General features: G+C 42.6%; 1 protein-coding gene across 2 annotated transcripts in view; it reads left to right on the forward strand.

Annotated features, from left to right (window-relative positions):
* The window catches only part of ddb1 (damage-specific DNA binding protein 1), a 119266-nt gene that overhangs the window by 71967 nt on the left and 32065 nt on the right, over positions 1 to 15234 (forward strand). For both annotated transcript variants that reach the window (XR_013933526.1, XM_080434512.1), the window contains exons 18-22: positions 2806 to 2917; positions 5571 to 5694; positions 11170 to 11334; positions 12331 to 12425; positions 15010 to 15180. Coding sequence is in view for 1 of the 2 variants with exons in the window: in XM_080434512.1 (XP_080290638.1) it covers positions 2806 to 2917; positions 5571 to 5694; positions 11170 to 11334; positions 12331 to 12425; positions 15010 to 15180 (667 nt within the window). In the remaining variant the exon portion in view is untranslated. The remainder of the gene's footprint in view (positions 1 to 2805; positions 2918 to 5570; positions 5695 to 11169; positions 11335 to 12330; positions 12426 to 15009; positions 15181 to 15234) is intronic.

The raw sequence follows: 15234 nt of genomic DNA on the forward strand, positions 1-15234 counted from the left end.
GGGAGACATCGGCTGCATAATTGCCGATACCGATGTCATCAGAAACGTCACACAAAGGACGATAACATCTGCCATAACCGTGCCCAAATTTGGAGTTATAGGTCATAGACTTCTGATGTCACAGGTGTGTGATGTGACAATATTAGATTAGATGGTGAACGATTAACATTAAACCATCTGCCCTTACACCCCTTCTAGTATATGTTCAGTGCACGTCATACAAGTTACAGTTCTATAACTTCATCTCCCCTACCACAACATAAAAAAACCCTCCCCGTCCCGCCCAAATCAAGACAGACACTGTTTGCGTTGCTGATTTGATCTCACCGTTATTCACTTAAACCCTGCGTACGTAATTTGACCCTGGGTCCCCCAGCTCTCTATACAAATGTCCGCTCCATTTTTCCCTCTGCACCAAATGTCTCTGCCGAGAATGGTCGATCTACAAGCTCACAACGTGGCCACGCTACAAGTGGTCAGGGACGGGCGAGTAGATCTGAGCGCCATGTCCGGAGGTGAGGACCCCGTCGCCGTCCAGCCTCCTGAAGACCAGATCCAAGATGATGCTGATGATGATGATGATGAGACTTTAGGGGAGAGGCTGTGGGCTCTGACGGAGATGTTCCCAGACAGGGTGCGCGGCGTCGCCCAGGCCTCCGCCTCCCTGGCCAAGGGCGCGTACGGGCTGTCCCGCGCGGGGCTGTGGCTGGCCGTCACCTGCTTCATGATCCTGGTGCTGCCCGTCATGCTGGAGACGGAGAGGCTGCAGGTGGAGCGGCTGCAGCTCCGGCAGCGGACGGACATCCTGTTCGGTCCCAACGCCGCCGCCGCCGCCGCCATGACTGGAAGGATGCTGCCCCCTGCACTGGGGAAGATCATGTGACCGAAGGTGTTCCTGGACACCGCCTCGCACACAGTGATTCTGGACCTTTTTGGGGGACCCCCCCCCAGTTTGATATAGTTTCTTAGTATCTCTGGGACCCCCAAATCTACACTGTGAAATCCTCAGTGAGTAACTCCCGAGAGTTTACAAATGGAACCCAAATGGACCCTTGTACTCAGGGTTGCCAGATCTGCTTATTATAATTTCCACCGCAATATTTTATTTGAAAATAGCCGATATACAAGCTCACAACGTGTCACATCGCGAGCTTGTACAGTAGATCTGCTATTTTCAAATAGCTGATGTATATGTTAAAGTGCACTTGTGGCCCCATAGTCGCTTCTTTTGGGCTGGTTTTCCTAGACCTGGTTGCTTGTTTCTCTCACAGAATCTGGCAATATAGACTGTAAAATCCTCAGTGAGTAACTCAGAGTGTGTACAAATGGAACCAAATGGACCCTTGTACACTCTGGAGAGTGTACAAAGAGTCCAGGGTAAACTGTTAGCCCCCTTCTTTGTCCTTGGTTGGTTGCAGGTGCGGTAGTCTCACAATTTGGGTCATGTGACCATGACCCAAATGTTTTGCTGCACATTGAACATGGGAAAATAGAGGAATATATGTCTAAGGAGTTTTCCGTAACACTTTTTTTTGTTGAGTGAGTATTTTTCCACCCTTTTTAAAACTCTTTACAGAGCCATCATAAGGGTCTTGGTTTGGACCCCCTGGTGGTCGGGCACACAGTGTCTCTGCACAAATGTGAGACCTGCTGCTGCTTCTAGCAGCTGGAAAAAGAGACGGCAAAGAGGAGGAGGATGATGATCAGAAGAAATTATGATGGAGAGGGCTGGAGAGACACCATGATTTAAGCATCGTTTTGTCTCATTGTAGCACTCCATTGCTCAAAGAAATGCTTGGTGTGTGGACCAGTGTTGATTTCGTCGACTAAAACTATTGACGAAAAATGTTGGTCGACTACCTTTTATCACTGACGAAAACTAAATAAAAACTAAGCTATGATGACTAAAACTAAGACTAAATATATTGACAATTTCGTCAACAAAAAAAACTAGATGAAAATGTTAGTGAGGGACGAGTAGAGAAGAGATCCACTAGAACTAAAAGACAAGTCATTTTATGTTTGGTTGCGCTCGGGTGTTCTCGCTCTGAAAATAGCCGATCTACAAGCTCACAACGCGTCGCAGCGCGACATTTTGTGGGCTTGTAGATCTGCTATTTTCAGCATGCATCCAAGTGTAAAATCAGGCATTACGACGCCATCAAGGCCAAAATACATTTTAGTCGACTAAATCAACTGTAGATTTAGTCGACTTTAATCTTATGATATTTAAAAGTCGACTAAAACTGCACAAAAACTGAAACATTTCAGATGACTAAAATATGACAAAAAAACTAAATGGAATTTACTCAAAAGACTATGACTAAAACTAAAACTAAATCAAAATGGCCCTAATGCGTCTCTCCTCTCGCCGTCTCTCTTCTCTCAAACACAGACTGACTTCATGGAACAATGTCTGTATTTTCTTTTCATATATCGTCGCTGTCGGGCGGAAACCTTGTATGTCCAAAACCGCTCCTTTTATTATTTAAAAACATCATTTTTTAAATGCTTGTAGATCGTCTCTTTTCACTACTTTTGTGCGACACTCTTATGATGAACTATGGCATTCATTTACTAAAAAAACATAAAAAGTTGAAATTATGGAGATACGAGGAGCAGTGATATACAGTATAATATAACTTAATTATTTTAATAAATGAGAATGTGTCTGCATTATAAATGAAGCTGTAATAACGCTGTGATTAACAAAGTTACAGAGGAAAATACAAAGCTATCCGTTTCTTGTGGTTGAGTCTCCTCCCTCCCTAACCCTCTCTGTGTCCTCTCTGTTCCTCCCTGCAGGAGGATCTGCTACCAGGAGGTGTCTCAGTGCTTCGGGGTTCTGTCCAGCAGGGTGGAGATGCAGGACGTCAGTGGAACCACCTCCGCCGTCCGGCCCAGTGCTAGTACTCAGGTAAGACCTGTCCCAAGGACCCCCAACAATAATATGGATTTGGCTGCAGACCCCCATCTGAAAAGGTTATGATATTAAGATGTGTTGTTAAAAATATTTAAAAAAAAATTCAAAATATTGTCCATTTATGTTCAAGCTATTAAAAATAGCAGATCTACAAGCAGATCTAAAAGAAAATGCTGATCTGCAAGCTCAAAACACGTCACATTGTGATGTGTTTTGAGTTTGCAAATCTGCCATTTTCAAATAGCTAATTTAGTATAGGTTTAAAGTGGTTAAACTAATTTGTATGGGGACCCCCTGGAAACCCTTGAAGGACCCCCGGGCGGTCTCCAGACCCCATGTTGAGAACCACTGTATGTATGTATTATGCATAAGCTGATTCTGAAACACCGGGCCCCCTGTGGGCACGGACATGCAAAAGACCCCCCCATCCCTGGCAGGACAGGTAAACAGACTTCTAGCCAAAAGCACTTATGATTCACCTGCAGAATGCAAATGCATTATATCCTGGCTGTGCTTCCTGTGAAATCATCCCCAACCCTATATTAATCCATTGAGACCAGGAATGCATCTGTGTAATTTTAAGATTTCTTTGGATATTCAAAAATAGCGGATATACAAGCTCATAGTGCGGCATGAGTGCCGTGATATGAGCTTGTAGATCTGCTATTGTTTTGAAAAATTTTGAAAAATGTGTGCAAATATAAAATAACCGGCCTGCGGCCAAATACATATTATTTTGGGGGTCCTTCACATGAAGAAGTTGGAGCACATACTGAAGTATAGCAACATACTGTTAGGATTTAGAAAACATGGGCCGTGGACCCCCATCTCCAAATATTTTGTTCCAGGAAGTGACCCCCATAACCAAAGATTTGAGTTAAAAATGTTCGCTTTAAAAAACAAAGATTTGTACAAATGTTCTAGATTTTTCCAAAAAATAGCAGATCTACAAGCTTATAGAGTGCCGCGCTATAAGCTTGTATATCTGCTATTTTTGAATATCCAAAGAAATCAAAAAATGACACAGATGCGTTTCCGGATTGAATGGGTTAAATACTTCATAATTAAACAACCACTCCAACTTCTGGCCAGCACTGTATGCATAAGCTGATTATGAAACACTGTGGGCCCCTGTGGGCATGGACACGTAAAAGACCCACCTTCTCTGGCAGGGCAGGTGGGCAGGTGGGCAGGTGGGCAATGCATTATTTCCAGGCTGTGCTTCCTGTGAAATCATCCACAACCCTATATTAAAATGGCCTTGTGGGCGAACGTCACAAACATAACATCCAGAAATAATTCTGTGACCACTGCTCCCATCAGCGCTATGTAGCAGTGGTTCTCAACCTTTTTCAGGCCACAACCCCCCAAGAAAAAATCATATTTGAACTGGGGACCCCCCAAAATAATCACATATCATATTTCAACTGGGGACCCCCCAAAATAATCATGTTTGAACTGGGGACCCCCCCACCCTGACAAGCACATGGAATTGTATGAGTTTGGCATTACATTTGAGTTAAACTCGGTTCCACAGATAAATATTGTGAAAATAGCCGATCTACAAGCTCACAACGCCTCGCAGCGTTGTGAGCTTGTAGATCGGCTATTTTCAAATTTCTTTTCATTTTCAAACGTTCTTATATTATTTGACAATTTGGCCAATGTTTGACCAGTTTTTATAGTGTAGCTGTAGTGTGTTCATTACTTTTGATGCAGTAATGTAGCCTCGCGTAGCCAGACTATATCACTGCGTGGATATGAGTCTGGTGCTTCTTTGAGGACGTTTTTTTTCCCAAGGGGCGGGATCAAAAGAATGGCCCTCGACGCAATTGGCTAGACCTACAACCAACTACCAATTACAGTCTCCCATATTTGAATCCTGGGCCCTGATTGGTCACCCACGTCTTCTGGAGCAGGAAATGGATTCTCTATGGAGCGGTACCAGACCCAAATCGCAGAGTGCAAAAATAATTTGCACTCGCAGATTCGTCTGGTCCCAGGCTAGCAGTATTGGACTTTTTTTGTCTTCATCATGTGGGGACCCCGACCCACAGGTTGAGAACCACTGCAATATAAGACTAGATTAGAAGGGCTGAAAATCTAGTAAAACCAAAGTCTAGTGTATTGATGGTCAGTGAGCTCTCAACTGCCATGAGAGAAAGAAAGTGCCTTAGGGTGTTTTTGTGTCCTGTTTATGTTTATTAAAGGATCCCCATTAGAGACACATGAATGAGCCTCTAGTCTTCCTGTTGTCCTCAGTTAATTTTTGACCACTTAAACCCTCTAGTAGTGGACCAGTGGTTCTCAAATTGGGTTCCGGGGACCCCTAGGGGTCCTTGAGGGGCAGCATTTCTTCTTATAAACTGAACAGATTTTTTTTTTTTAATAAATAAAAATCACAAAATAGCTCCCCAAATGTTGTGTTCTGTCAAATGCAGCATTATAATTTGGATGTTACAAGTGGGCGTCAAACTGGGGGTTGAAATGGAAAATGTTGAGAATCACTGCACTAACAACCATTGTCCTCTCTCCTCCTCTATCTTCTCTATCGCTCTCCTCCTCGTTTCTCCTCTCCTCTCCTCCTCCTCGTTTCTCCTCCCCTCTGTGTCTCTCCTCTCCTCCTGTTGCTCCTCTCTCTCTCCAGGCTCTGTCCAGCAGTGTGAGCTCCAGTAAGCTGTTCCCCAGCAGCACCTCCCCCCACGAGACCTCCTTTGGCGAGGAGGTGGAAGTTCACAGTCTGTTAGTGGTGGACCAGCACACGTTCGAAGGTGAGGACACGGTTCAGCCCACATGTTGATCTAACAGACAGAGAGAGAGAGAGAGAGTACAAATGGAGCCTTTAGGGGGGAAACTAACACCAGATGTAGCTGTGTACTTGAGCTGCACGACTCTAACTCTTTCCCACAATCGGTTTATCTTTTGATTGTTTTTCTGGCTATTTGTGTGAGTTTTGGGACAAACTCTTTGGGAGGAGGAGTAGCAAAGAGAGTGTGTTTCAGAGAAAGAACAGACAGCCCAGTTTTCTTTTTAGACCACTGGTAGTGGGGTAGCTAGGTAGGGTCCCAGAGATGAAACAATGCTATCAAACGAGTGCAGCTGAAAGTGAAAGTGGTCACTCCTCTTCCTCTCAATCCTTGCGATCTTTTTATAAAACAACAAAAAACTAAAATTACGTTTTTTTTACGTCCTTGGCAGTGAATGAGTTAAAACCGGCATGAATGGACAGCATGCAGCAGAATGGACGTTTTTGTCTGGGTTTTTCAAATTAGCAACAAATTGCTCTGTGACCAAAAAGACCCTTGGGATCGACCCGGTTGATCATAAAGACATGGTTGCCCTGTCCCACCCTGTCCCACTCTAGCCTTTTGGTGTCATCTAGACTCGAGCCTCTGATGGTAAATTCATTGAGTTGAACATAAGGTGATGCTCGTACCTTGCCCCTGGAACAGCCCCAGACATGAGATCTACTTAGTAAACATCATCAAAATGATATTTCTTCAGAAGCGTGTGCCGGGAAAGAAGAAAAAAAAACACAGCTAACTCCCCAGTGTGTCGGGCTCTTTAATGTCAGTTAATGTGTCCATGAATTATGTATGTGTGCCTACAAACTTAACCAGCGCTCTTGATCACTGTTCCCACACTGATGAGGTGCAGAGGTACTCCATCTTCTTTTAAAGCACCCAGTCCTGCTGTCTCTCCAACCGCTTCAATCACAGCAACATATTATTATCATCGCTGTTGGGTGAAAACGTTTGCTGTTCAGTTGTAATTTTTTTTTCTAAAATAGCATTACAACAAGCTTTCAACACAATTTTTTTGTGCGACACTTTTGCATGACACAATTTATTTAAAAAAACATACAGAGATGCAAGGTTTCTGCCCGACAAGATAAAAGCATTTGTACAATAGTTAGTTCTGGTAGAAAACTGTAGTGCTGATATACAATACATTAGCACTGGAACCATTTACTGTAATATGTACAACAGGTAGTTCTGGTAGAGAACTGTAGTGCTGCTGATATACAATACAGCAGCGCCGGAACCATTTACTTACATTTAACTCATTGAGTGCCATTCACGTGTTTCACGTGTTTTACCACTATGGTGCAACGTGCAAATCACGTGTTTCACGTGTTTTACCGCTATGGTGCAACGTGCAAATCACGTGTTTCACGTGTTTTTGAAAATAAATGTAAAAAAATAAATAATAATTGTTCAGAACCCAAGATATCATTATCTGAAGATGTGCAGCTCCATCCACTCCTTGTTTAACTTATAACTGAAAAAGGCTGTATCTCTACTTTTTTTTTAAATAATCACACTGGCCAGAAATAGACAGAAATAATTCAGGGACTCAATGAGTTAACATTTAATAAAATCATAAATAAATCACACTTCAGCGTCACACAAAATAATCTAAAGTAGCAGATCTACAAGCTTTTTGAACTTGCAGATCTGCTATTTTTGTAAAGCAACAGAAAAGCAACAGTTTTGGACATATAATAATAATAATAATGATAAGCTTTATTTATATAGCACCTGTCATGACCTGAATGCAGCTCAAAGTTTTTTACAGAGCAAAAAACAATAATAAAGAAGAGCAAAAACAATATTAAAACCATTTAATATAATGGCATTAACACATTCACTGCCAGAGTTTATTCATAATATACTCACCCAGTGCCAGCGATTTGTGTTTTATAATCTTTTCAACCGGTCACAGAATTGTTATATCCATTTTGATCCATCATCTTACCGTGTTTATAAACGCACACGATCGATGTACCAGCCCCCAAAGGATTAGGGTTTCTGAGGCGAGCTGTCTTGAGTTAGTTTTCGCCAGCGCAAACAAGCTGCAGGCACCATATCCGGCAAGAATGCACGTGTGCCCCCCCGCCCCCCTCCCCCCGCTGGCCACAGAACATTTAGATGTATTATGACCGCGTGTCAGACCGTTGGTAAACACAAAGGGGATAACTGTTCGTCGTCCAGAGAAAAGAAAATATAACCGGAGCTTTCCCTTTCGTTTTTATACCATGTGAAAACTACCATGTCTAGCCAAAACCAGGGCAGAACCAGTTAACTCAAGATAAAACCGGAAACAGGAAACTGTTTACGGATATTTTTGCATAGGATGCGTCGAAAGCGAATGGGAAGAGAAAATGATCAAGGATGGTACAGAGAACAAGCGCGATCGTTTATTAAACCACAAAAAAACACTTCGTGTAGATCTACGCGATTGGCAGTCAATGTGTTAAAATAATGGCAAAAACTAATGGTATTAAAATAATGGCCAAAACTAAAATGCAGTGAATCAAGCAAAACAGTGAAGACATGAATAACAACACAGCGATTTAGAAAACAAATACAAAAAATCTACTAAAAGCAAGAGTAAAGAAATAAGTCTTATTCAGCTGTGCTTTTATGAGGTTTCCACCCGACAGAGAACGATATACAATACAGCAGCGCCGGAAACCATTTACTGTAATATACACAGTATCACAATGCAATGCATCACCACTAGCTATAGCTACAGCAGCTGTTATCTATCCACTCACAGTGCAGGGTCTGAAAAGGTTTATATGTCGCTTAGCAACGTTTTTGTTGACTGCGTGCGTGCGGGGGTCTTGAAAGAGGTCTATTTTGTTGCCGCAGGCGAATAAGCGACAGTCACATCGCCCCCCCGAACCATAAAGCGATGTCTCCTCCAATAACCTGATAAATATCTTATACGAGTCGAGCTGTGTTGTATTAACCCATTCAGACCGTGAACGCATCTGTGTCATTTTTAGATTTCTTTGGCTATTCAAAAATAGCAGATCTACAAGCTCATAGCGCGGCACCGAGTGCCGCGCTATGAGCTTGTAGATCTGCTATTTTCTTAAAAATCGTGAACATTTTTGCAAATCTTTCAATATATATTTTTTTAAAGCGAACATTTGTAACTCGCATTGGTTCTCAAAGTTGGGTTTCATACTTTGGCTACTCAAAAATAGAAGATATACAAGCTCATAGTGCTTCACTTTGTGCCGCTCTATGAGCTTGTAGATTTGCTATTTTAGAACATTTTTGCAGATCTTTGAATATATATATATATTTTTTTAACTCAAATATTAACACAAATCTTTGCTTATGGGGAGTCCCTGGAACAAAATATTTAACAAATGTTCGCTCTAAAAATATATATATTCAAAGATTTTCACGATTTTTGCAAGGTTTCTGCCCGACAGCAGCGATAAGATGAAGGGAATTGTACAACAGTTAGTTCTGGTAGAAAACTGTAGTGCTGATATACAATACAGCAGCGCCGGAACCATTTACTTACTTTTAACATTTAATTAAATCACACTTCAGCGTCACACAAAATAATCTAAAGTAGCAGATCTACAAGCAAAAAACTATAATAAAGAAGAGCAAAAACAATATTAAAACCATTTAAAATAATGGCATTAACACATTCACTGCCAGAGTTTATTCATAATATACTCACCCAGTGCCAGCGATTTGTGTTTTATAACCTTTTCAACCGGTCACAGAATTGTTATATCCATTTTGATCCATCATCTTACCGTGTTTATAAACGCACACGTTCCATGTACCAGCCCCCAAAGGATTACGTTTTCTGAGGCGAGCTGTCTTGAGTTAGTTTTCGCCAGCGCAAACAGGCTGCAGGCACCATATCCGGCAAGAATGCACGTCCCCCCCCCCCCCCCCGCTGGCCACAGAACATTTATATATATTATGACCGCGTGTCAGACCGTTGGTAAACACAAAGAGGATAACTCTTCGTCGTCCAGAGAAAAGAAAATATAACCGGAGCTTTCCCTTTCGTTTTTATACCATGTGAAAACTACCACGTGTAGCCAAAACCAGGGCAAAACCAGTTAACTCAAGATAAAACCGGAAACAGGAAACTGTTTACGGATATTTTTGCATAGGATCCGTCGAAAGCAAATGGGAAGAGAAAATGATCAAGGATGGTACAGAGAACAGCGCGATCGTTTATTAAACCACAAAAAGACCACTTTGTGTAGATCTACGCGATTGGCAGTCAATGTGTTCAAATAATGGTATTAAAATAATGGCCAAAACTAAAATGCAGTGAATCAAGCAAAACCGTGAAGACATGAATAACAGCACAGCGATTTAGAAAACAAATTTTAAAAAATCGACTAAAAGCAAGAGTGAAGAAATAAGTCTTATTCAGCTGTGCTTTTATGAGGTTTCCACCCGACAGAGAACGATATACAATACAGCAGCGCCGGAAACCATTTACTGTAATATTACACAGTATCACAATGCATCACCACTAGCTATAGCTACAGCAGCTGTTATCTATCCACTCACAGCACACGGGCTGAAAAGGTTTATATGTCGCTTAGCAACGTTTTTGTTGACTGCGTGCGTGTGGGGGTCTTGAAAGAAGCTCTATTTTGTTGCCGCAGGCGAATAAGCGACAGTCATCGCCCCCCCCCCCGAACCATAAAGCGATGTCTCCTCCAATAACCTGATAAATATCTTATACGAGTCGAGCTGTGTTGTATTAACCCATTCAGACCGTGAACGCGTCTGTGTCAATTTTAGATGTCTTTGGCTATTCAAAAATAGCAGATATACAAGCTCATAGCGCGGCACCGAGTGCCGCGCTATGAGCTTGTAGATCTGCTTTTTTTTCTTTTTTCTAGAAAATTAGTGCAAATCTTTCAATATATATATGAGTGTGAATCTTTCAATATATATATTTTTAAAGCGAATATTTGTAACTCACATTGGTTCTCAAAGTGGTGTTTTATACTTTGGCCATTCAAAAATAGCAGATATACAAGCTCATAGTGCTTCACTTTGTGCCACGCTATGAGCTTGTAGATCTGCTATTTTAGAAAAATCGTGAACATTTGTGCAAATCTTTGAATATATATATTTTTTTTTCTTACTCAAATATTAACTCAAATCTTTGCTTCTGGGGGGTCCCTGGAACAAAATATTTGACAAATGTTTGCTTTAAAAATATATATATAATATATATATTCAAAGATTTTCACGATTTTTCAAAAATGGCACATCTACAAGCTCGTAGCGCGGCAGCATTGAAGGGGTTAAAAGCAATATCACACTCAAGGTTGTGCCCGTTATCCAGTATATCAGCGCTCCCCTCTCCCGTGATAACCGCTTAACCTTAGCTCTCCTGTGACTGTCACACTCAATTTGCTTGATGTGTTGTGTGTGTGTTTTTTTTACTGCCAGTTCTCCACGCCCATCAGTTCCTCCCCAGCGAGTACGCCCTGAGCATGGTGTCGTGCCGCCTGGGCCGGGACCCGGCCGTCTACTTCATCGTGGGAACGGCCATGGTCTACCCTGAGGAGGCCGAGCCCAAGCAGGGACGCATCATCGTCTTCCACTACACCGACGGTACAGCGACCCACAATGACGCCTTTTCATCTCAATATGTCTCTCTGTTGTGTGTGTGCACACGCATGCATGCATGCATGCATACACACGCACTCATACACACGCACGCACGCGCGCACGCACACACACACACACACACACACACACACAGAATGAGGGGAGGCTACACCTCCTATCTGTCTGTCTGTTTTTTTCTCTGTCTCTCTGTCTCTCTGTCTATCTCTGTCTCTATCTCTGTCTCTATCTCTGTCTGTCTGTCTCTCTATCTCTGTCCATCTCTATCTCTGTCTTTCTCTTTCTCCCTGTCTCTCTGTCTCTCTATCTCTGTCTCTATTTCTGTCTCTGTCTCTCTGTCTCTCTGTCTCTCTGTCTCTCTTCGTCTATATCTCTCTAGCGTTGTCTCTATCTCTGTATGTCTGTCTCTGTCTGTTTGTCTCTCTCTTCTCTCTGTCTCTTTCTTCTGTCTGTCTCTCTTTTCTCTTCTGTCGCTCTCTCTTCTGTCTCTCTCTGTCTGTCTCTCTTCTCTTTGTCTCTCTCTCTCTTCTCCCTGTCTCTCTGTCTGTTTGTCTCTCTTCTCTCTGTCTCTTTCTTCTGTCTGTCTCTCTTTTATCTTCTGTCGCTCTCTCTCTTCTCTCTGTCTGTCCTCTCTTCTCTCTCTCTCTCTCTTCTGTCTCTCTCTGTCTCTCTCTTCTCTTTGACTCTCTCTCTTCTCCCTGTGTCTCTCTGTGTCTCTCTGTGTCTCTCTCCATCTCCATCCCTCCTGTCACCCTCCCACACTGTCAAAACAATAAGTCATGTTTCATCTCTTCCTCCTGTCACCCTCCCACACTGTCAAAACAATAAGTCATGTTTCATTGCACAACCACCTCGTATTGACGTCAGTAGCAGGTGTGAATGACCTGTGCTCTCTCTCTCTCTCTCTCTCTCTCTCTCTCTCTCTCTCTCTCTCTCTCTCTCTCTCTCTCTCTCTCTCTCTCTCTCTCTCTGTGCTTTCAGGAAAGCTGCAAACGGTGGCAGAGAAAGAAGTGAAAGGAGCCGTGTACTCCATGGTAGAGTTCAACGGCAAGCTGCTGGCCAGCATCAACAGCACAGTGAGTAGCATCCCTGACCTCTGACCTATATTTCATGTACAGTTTGTATGTGTACTGTATATACAGTATATTATCACCCAGGCATTTCTCGCCCAGCGGCCAAGGTTGTATACATCAAGGACAACGACTAATGCCGGGCCATAATTTGACATCACATTACCCTATAGCCATGTTTACAACCAGAAAATGGCATTTCATCAACACTTTGACATCAACACACAAAAATGACTCAATGAGGAACTGCACCAGTGAACGATCTGCATTTGCCAACGGTGTGGGGAGGGAGCTGGCTGAGAACAGGGCCATCCTCCCTCGTCATTACAAACCGTCGTAGGTCACTGCTTTCCCCCACTAGGAGTACAACTAGTCGCTTTAATCGACACACTATAGAATAGAGCTTAAGTAGTTAATCAGACTAATTGATATGTCATATAATTGTTATGAGTTGATTAGTTATTATAAACAAAAAAATATGTTTCTCGATTGCTCGATTAACACATTGGGTGCCAGAGGTTTATATTATACGTTGAGTGCCAGGATTTTAAACAATTTTTGAACCTTTTTCAAGTAGTCACAAAATATTTTCAGTGATCACCGTCCTCACGGTGATCCCCTCATTACACACAGAGGTCTCGTTTTGGCACCCAATGTGTTAATTGAAAAGTAATCCATAGAATAATTGCTAAGAAGATAATTGATATTTGCAACCATAAAACATAGTTATCGAGGGGGAACGGTGGCGCAGTCGGTGGCGCAGTCGGTAGCGCTGTAGCGCGGTAGACCCTCACAAAAACATACAGTAATCCGGGTCTCTATACTGCCTCCCCCTGGTCAGCCGGGGCGCCTGATGGAGGGGAAAGGAACTGGTTGGAATAACGTGTTCCTTCCACGCGCTACGTCCAACCAGGTGAAACTCCCCCCTGTCAGGTGATAAGCAGCGGTTTGCTAGCTCTCATGCATTGAAGGATGCATGAGATGCAGCGCCCAGGATTACTTAGACAATTGGCACTGGGTGAAAAAAAGGGTTACAAAATCGTGAAAAAAAAACATAGTTATCATCTCAAGCCTTTCCATCACTTCTCTTACCCAAGACAAACACCGTATATACTGTACTTTGTGTTTTTTGGATGAATCTGGTCTATGACTTTGTAAAGGATGTGTGAGCACAGTGACTCAGTAGCTCCGTAATGCAGAGAGAGTCACACTCCATTGCACTCATTCAGTGAGTGAGCCTTACCTCTCCTACCACGGCTCCTCCTGTCTGCTGCTTCTGGACCGTATGAGGGCAGCTGGTGGTTTAGTGCCTTGTTCAAGTGCATCTGGACAGCTGCTGTTGCATTACTGATACGCTACGCCACACACACACCACAGACACAGGTTCCGGACATCTGCTGTTAAATTTCTAATACACTACACCACACTACAGAGTACACACACACACACACACACACACACACACACACACACACACACACACACACACACACACACACACACACACAGACTCTTGTACTTTGTGGCCAGCTGCTGTTGCATTACTAACACAATACATCACAGAGACAGGGGTTGGGTACGTCTGGTACAGTGCAGTGATTCTGAAGTCATGTGGCCTTTTGTTTTCCTCTCAAACCGCAGCTCCTTGATCATTATAAGATTGACATGAAGTCTATGCATGTTTTTGACTGTCAATTCATCAACTAACATCAAGCCGTGACAAATGTTTCTGTGTGTTGCAAGCTTATTATACTTATTAGATTACCTGTTTTGTTTCTTCATCTGTATGACATGTCTATTCATGTTTTATTTGTAATAGATGTGTATATTCCACATTGATGTAATCGTATCCTATGAATGTACACATATTCCCGGAGAATGCCACTTCTCAAGCCCCTGGAGGGTTTTTAGGCATTCTCCTTCACGTTTTTACATCATTTTTTTTATTCTCTTTTAAGTGAAAATAAACAAACAAACAAACAAACAAACCAAAGACTTCATAAATGGGACCCAATGCCTCCCTGCTTGGCACTCTGCATTAAGGGCTTGGGGGGTAAGTCCCTGTGACATACTACTAGCCTCATATCCAGAGGGTGTACTTGTACATAAAGATGCCTCATGCTAAGGAAAGGCTTACTTACTTTTAGCTTATTATAGTTTAAAATGTTTTTAGTTTTTATTTCGTTTTGACTTCATGGTTATCAAATTCAGTTAGTTTTAGTTCGTTTTTAACCCATTAACTGCCAGAGGTATTTTCATAGTTTTTCATTGAAAATGAGTACTCGAGCCGAGATACAGAATTTTTAAGTTTTAAGTTAACAAGGAAGTGGATGGGAGTCTAGATCTTCGAAAAATCATATCTCCTTGGTCTTTGGGTCAAATTGGAAAATGTTGTTCACGTAGATCTACGCGATTGGCACGTGGCGGCTTTAAATAGGTTCGCGTAGATCTACGTGATTGGCAGTGAATCAGTTAAAGAGGGTTTGCTAGTTTGTTTTTATTTTGTGAATCTTTTTTTTTGTTTTAGGGGTAGAAGAGGAAAGGTACGTAATGCAGCTTCGGTATAATAACGTGTGTGTGTGTGTTCCAGGTGCGTCTGTACGAGTGGACGGCAGAGAAGGAGCTGAGGACGGAGTGTAACCACTACAACAACATCATGGCTCTGTACCTGAAGACCAAAGGAGACTTCATCCTGGTGGGAGACCTGATGCGGTCTGTGCTGCTGCTGGCTTACAAACCCATGGAGGGCAACTTTGAAGAGGTGAGCTGACCTCCGCAGGCCTGGCTCTAGCCTGTGCATTCAGAACAGTGGGTT

Source organism: Gymnoscopelus braueri (genome assembly GCF_963280865.1).
Source record: "Gymnoscopelus braueri genome assembly, chromosome: 1".
NCBI classification, from domain to species: Eukaryota; Metazoa; Chordata; class Actinopteri; order Myctophiformes; family Myctophidae; genus Gymnoscopelus; species Gymnoscopelus braueri.